At 38.0% G+C, this 6,613-nt stretch overlaps 1 protein-coding gene across 2 annotated transcripts in view; it reads right to left on the bottom strand.

Annotated features, from left to right (window-relative positions):
• SYPL1 (synaptophysin like 1) overlaps positions 1-6,613 on the bottom strand; it is a 55,923-nt gene extending 49,310 nt beyond the window's left edge. For both annotated transcript variants that reach the window (XM_076328577.1, XM_076328582.1), the window contains exon 1: positions 6,404-6,613. In XM_076328577.1, the coding sequence (XP_076184692.1) occupies positions 6,404-6,421 (18 nt within the window). In that variant the 5' untranslated portion in view covers positions 6,422-6,613. The remainder of the gene's footprint in view (positions 1-6,403) is intronic.

Here is a 6,613-nt window from a genome sequence, read left to right on the forward strand (position 1 = left end):
AGTATCTGTAAACAGCTTTTAAATCTGATGTAACTGTAAGCTTGCTAGCATCGATACTAAGATAGTTATTAATGTATGAGCTTGCTGTTAAGATCAACTTACAGATTAGTAACTAATTAATTAGAAACGACGACTAGTTGGCCTGTCTATTGGAAATCTCCAAGAATATGCATTTGTGGGTACAAAGCACACCTGGTGCAGAGTGCACTGAAGGGTGCGATCTTGTAAGGGTCTGTCATAGAATTAAATGAGCAATGTCCAATCCAGGAAAACGTACCCTATGGGAGACTATCTATGCTCCCTACTCTCAATATAGTACATGAATCTCACCCCCCCCCCCCCCCCCCGATCCAGACAAGCAGTGCTGAGGGTTCAAGCCACCTTGATTAGCTTAGCTGCCTGAATAACCAATGCTTTTAAAGGGCAAAATAGGAATAAAAAAAAAGGGACAGACCAAGATAAGAGATGGAATATCTATTTGCTCATCATCCTCCATGCCCAAGAAAAACTGTTCCATATATAAGTGGCATATAAAGTCTTGGTTCAGTCTAAATGAACCGAGCAACTCCCTGCCCCCTCATCCAATATATCTCAGTATTTTTTTTTCTCTTTCTTCTTCCCCATCTTCTACTTAAACCCTACAAACAATGTATCTCCCTAGAAATACATCTAGGCACTTGTTTGATTCCTCTCCTTTTCCACTTGTCAGTTAAAAGCATTTCGTTATTTAAAGCACTCTTCAAAAATGCTCTCAGCCCTGATTGATATTTTTTTTCTCCCCCAAGTCTTTTCAGGTGTCAGATGTCTGGTATGGATGTACTCTGAACTATATACAATGTTCTAGCTGTGGGCTCATTAATTCAAAATTGGAAAAGGCTCTTAATTTTTCATTCCATATAACTTATCTCTCCACTGGGGTTAAAAGTATTTTGGAACATTTTTGCTAGTGGATTGCATTCCAAAGTGATATCAAACACTTTAAATATAGATAGTACTTCTACAGGGCTAATTTCATAAGCTCTAACCAATTCTGAATCAAATATCTGCAAGGAAGAATTTAAGCAGGTAGACTGTATACTGTTTAAGAGCACTGAAAAAGCCCACTACAGAAAGAGTTATTTGGCTTGGAAAATCAGTTTGGCTTAGACAGAAAATGACAGAAGTATAAAAATTATATAACAAATGGGAGAAAGGAGAAATTGGTAATAATGAATACAAATTAGAAGGCAGCCTATTACAGTAAAGCCTATCTTACAAAGATAAGAAAGCAAATGGACCAAGGGACCAGTATATGGTCTACAGTCTTGCAGACAACAGCAACGCATTTTTGAAACACAGGAGGAAGAAAAGAGATCGTACCAAAGTGAATAGGCAGAAATTATGGAAATCAACTAAAAAAAAAAAAAAAGGCAGAAATGGCCAATACTGTATTCTGTATTTGGGAAAAAGCAGGAAAGCATTAATATGCTAATTGTTTAATAAATCCTTTCCACTCCAGCAGGGCTCAGGGGAGTGTTGAGTCACATCTGCTAAAGCTTTTATATCAGTTGTCAGTACCCAGCAACCCCAGTTTGGACAGGGCTGATAAAGGAGCTCTCTTAATATGAACAATGATTGCTGGTCATCTTTTAAACACCGGTGAAGATCCAGGTGTCTGATGTTATGGCAATGTAGGCCTACCCATTTATCACTATTCCTAAGAAAAAAGATGGGGTGACTGATGCAGAACCCTCTTGATAGAGAATTAAATTACATGGTCATTTGGGAGTTAGTTTTTGCTGATTAGTCTATGTTAAAGCCTGTGCTTAAGCAGTGATGAACAAAAGACTGGGCTGATGCAGTTAATAGTTGCCACTGTAGCATACCAGATATTTGACCTGGTACTTGATGAATCTAGAAGGATATAAAACTCATGTGAAATACTGATTTAATTAGAAACTAGGTAACAGATAGGTCTTAAACTGAAAATCAGTATGATCAGTGAAAAAAAAAAAATTCTCAGTATTCTGAGTCCCATTCTTTGGAAAATAAAAAGGAGGACAAAACTGTGAGGTTTATATAGCTGGTCTCATGGTGTCTGAGGAGGCTGTGGGAGGGACCAGTGGGATTGCCGGCTGCCCTGGGGAGGCATGTCTTCAACAGAGACAGCAAAGCACTAGTGCCCCTGTGCAAGGAGCGAGTGAGCTTCTTCTGGAGCATTGTGCAGCAGTCTCATTTACTAATGCAGAAGATTAATTCAAACTACCTGGATGATTAAGGGTCACGGAGAGCTCATTTTCTCAGACTGAAAGAACTTGGGTGGTTTAGCTTAGCAAAATGAGGGGTAACTGAAGGTATTACTGCTGGCTTGAAGTACACCAAGGAATAGATGCAGGGAAGGCAGAGATTCATACTAAAAGACAGTTTTACTACAGGAATCACTGCATATAATCAAAGAACATAATTTTTGCTGAACATAAAGTGTAAGTATGAGATTCTGGAAATGTCTTCCAACAGAACGCAAGCACTGGAGGTTGTTTTAAGGGGGAGTTCAGAGCAGTTGTGATATTGTTGCTTGTGACAGCAGTGGAAAAAAACTTGATGATTCATGATGTTCTTTTCCCATCCTAATCCCCTACACAGTCCAAACAAGGATTAGTCCAGGGAAGTCCTGAGCTCTGTGTTTATAGATAAAGCAAGAGTGGATGATTAAGTTAATACTTATCTGGCAGGGGAGACACTATTGCACAGGACCGCTCTGCCCACAATACAGTCTATTCAGTGAGTCTGCCGTAACTTTGGAAACTCCAGGTGGGGAAAGTGCTTTTCTTCCTTCTCAATTAAATTAAACTCACCTGCCAAATAGCTGTCTACAGGTAGTTTCTTGTGATGTAATAGGCTGCATTTTTCTGTCCATTTTGTTAGCTGTCTGTTTTCTAGTATCTTTGCATAATTTTATTTGCAAATAAATATGCAAATTTTGCATAAAAATTATTTGCAAAAGATTTAAAACATCTTTCCTCTTTAGACCTATTAGTATATATATTATTCCATTTATTTCTCTTTTGGCTCTCTAATGACAATGCTAAGTTATATTGTTCCTTTTCCCTGATTTCTGTGGCACCCCTTTGCCTTTTCTCCAAGACTGGAAATCACTGTTTAATGTTGTCTTTTGCTAAAAGTCCTTGAGACATTTTTTACTGCTTGTGCCATTCATTTATCATATCCAAGCAGGTTTTAAGTTCTGTGGTTAATACAAGTTAGATCTTTTGAGACACTGTATCAAAATTTTTAAAATAAATTCTGGGCATTTTACACTGCCTTTATTTCATTTACTCATAGCAGCTTAGTTACTTCTGAACTATTACGTTACTTATTAGTACCCTTGCTGCCTTAAATTTTAATTTTCGACTGCTGCATGTGTAAAAGTTCTTGTTATTCTCCTTCATCCCCGTGGAAGCCACTGGAGGCAGGCAGTCATGTCCCCTACCCCCCGCATTTCTGTGTATGTTTCCAAAGGGCAAGAGGGAGTGCAGCCCTTTCCAGAGAGGTGGTAGCTCCTCTGGAGGATGCTTCAGAGCAGAAGTTTCTCATAGCTGCTCTTGCCTCCCATGCAGTGTGATTTCCACGGGGGATCACAGTCTACAAACGAATCCTGTGGCTTAATTTTCATAGCTCATCACTTTGTAGGTGTTAACTAGGTAACTGTGGGACCTACCCTGTACAGTATGCTGATACGTGCCTTGTTCTGTAAATACACCTTGGAAAGTCATCGCTGAAGACAGAGTTCTGGAACGTAACAATTAACTGTAAAGAACAAAGAATATGATGTATGCACTTGGAATAAAAATTCTAAATTACACTGTAGACTTATGAATCTTCAGCCAGAATTAATTTAGTTGGTTACTGGAAGGACTTTACCTGGGAGTGCTGGGGGGAGGGGGGGGGGGGGAGCCTGCAGAACTGTGCAGACAGAATCCTGTTGCACCATCTAGTGGCATGTTGTGATAGTGCACGCTATGGAAATTGCCCATTTTCAGGATAAGGCGGTTATTATTAATATAATAAGTTATTATTAATTTATGTTTGTCATCTGTGAAACCCAACAGAATTTCTTGGATGAAGGGGGGACATTAAGAATGCCACAGATGCTGATTTAAAGTGGAAAGCATGGAGAAAAGGAGGTAGAACATATTCTCTGCTTCAGCCAGACCAGTTAAGCTTGGTGTGGGCATCAGTAGCGTCCCTTAATATACATTAGTCTCACTGAAGCCTAGCATTTACTACTACATGTGATCTGTATCTTATGGTAAAGCACACCTCTGTAGTGCTATCATTAATTTACTTTTTGATGAGTCTAGAAATCAACACACACACCCCTTTCATTTTCTGACAGCAATCTCTGAGAATTAACCCAGTAAGTTCAGTTTTGGTCGTATCATGCCACTTTCAGGCAATATCTGTCCATCAGTACTTCAGCCCACTGCTGTGTTTTCTAGTGCTTTATGTGCTGCTTGGTTGGCGCTGCCAGTTAAACAAACATACTCCATCCATGGCTGCACTGTTCTCTGCAGCAGTTTATACTGTCACACATTTGAACAGATCAGGATGAAAAATAGGTTATTTTTTGTACCAAATGGATGCAAAAAAACTTGTTCTGGCATAAGACAAGAGGTAGTTTGGGGACAGGAACAAGCAGCTGGAGGGTGGGAAATACCATTTTCTCAGCTACCTTAGGGATTTCTCCTTAAGCAAAGGCTAAATTATAAAAGACCCCCCAAAAAGAGATGTCCTGCACAAAAGACATCAGGTGTCCCACTGCAACAAAACGGAAGATAATTCCCTTTCAGAACAACACCCTAGGAGTTTTCTGAACACAAAGAGCAGGCGAATTTGGCTCCTAGCAGAAAATGCAGGGTAGGATGAAATCCCTTGGGAACTCCCAGATATACTGCACCATCCTGAATTAGGCTCAAGATCAACTCAGAGCTATATACCAGTTTCAAGTTTCAAAGGGCTTGTTGTAGCATTCTGAGCCTGAGAATTAAAGAAACTTTAAAATGTGTCCATTTATCTGATGGATGGATAAAATGCAGCATCCGCTCTACATGCTGAGCTAATGCTGCTACGCTGCTGTGCAGCTATAAAAATTGTTTGCATTTCTAACCAAATCTCATTAGAAGTTTATGTATAATTAATTCTACAACTGAGCTGAATGCATTACTTTTTTTTTTTCTTCTTTATTTTTCTTGAAGGTTCCAGATTTCCCAACTGTTGACAAAGGGTGTGTTAATGACATCATTATGAAGTTCTGTTGTTTACTGTTTTCTTCAACAAGTAGTAATTTTATTGACTTTGGCAGAGAGATTCGTGTTTTGCATGATTTCAATAGATTTTGTGACACAGACATAATATAAACCAAGATGTTCCAGAATAAACAGGACTATTACTACCAGATGGAAATTGTCCTGAAGCATTATTGGGCTCGAAAAAACAAAAACATTTTAGGAAAAACATTTTAGGAGTCAGTTTAATCATCTTGAAAACAATATCTATGTATAAAATACTGTTTTTTGAGAAAACAACAGAAGGATATAAATAGTAATTATTTAAGATCTTACTACTTTATTGTCTATGCACATATTTAGAATATGCTAGTCTTTAAAAGACATGCCAACACACTTGGGTTAGTGAGCTAACTATACAAAGTAATTTGAATCTGAAATGAGATATTTCTGATCATAAAACAAATAGAGGGAGCTGAACCTCAGAAGATACTCTGGTAGCAAACGTAAATATACATGAACTTAGAGACAGTAGATGTTGGCCGACGTTATTTGTAGAGCTGGTCAAATGATTAGTTGAGATTTTCAGATGAATTCTAAATTTATCCTGGTAACAATAGCTTATGCAATCAGTGGATAATGAGCCCTGACACAACAGGCTTATAACTCAAATCCGGGTCATGGACATCAGGCCACAAAATAAAAAGTAATCTATTCAACAGTACAAATATTTCTCATTCTAAATGGTGAGAAAGGAAGTCTTGTGTACTTGGGTGGAATAACTGTATACAAATACAGATGGTCAAGCAGGTATTATTTGTCTGCCAAATGAGACACAATAGATATTCTTAAAGAATCTGTTAAGAATTTGGAAGCAATGAAATGCACTGCGTAGATTGTATCTTTTAGATCACAAATTGCAAAAACACATATGGGTTAAATAAAATGTAAACAGCAATGAGAAGTAAAGTGAAAACTGAAATAGAGGGCATAATAAAATTGAAGTGTTGCTATGTAGTTAATTCAGTTATCATCTGACTGGATTAAATTTTCTAGAAAACACAAACCAAACAAGTCTCAAGCAGCCTATGTAAATAAAAAAGCCTTTCTTAATGTCATTAAATGCAAATGCTACTCACTGAAAGAAAATAGTTCATAAATCCTTAGTCTAAAAGTTCATAGCCTTCCAAATGCAAGGGTGAGCTCTCTTTTTGATGCAAGCTGAGAGTTTGGCCAAGTCCAACTTCATGTAGAAAAAGCAAACTATACTCTCGGCACTGTAATTTAGTAGCTACATGTTTAACATCTTTCCTCCCAGACCGCTTCAACACTTGACATTTAGCAGAAAC

This window comes from Aptenodytes patagonicus, chromosome 1, assembly GCF_965638725.1.
Source record: "Aptenodytes patagonicus chromosome 1, bAptPat1.pri.cur, whole genome shotgun sequence".
NCBI lineage: Eukaryota > Metazoa > Chordata > Aves > Sphenisciformes > Spheniscidae > Aptenodytes > Aptenodytes patagonicus.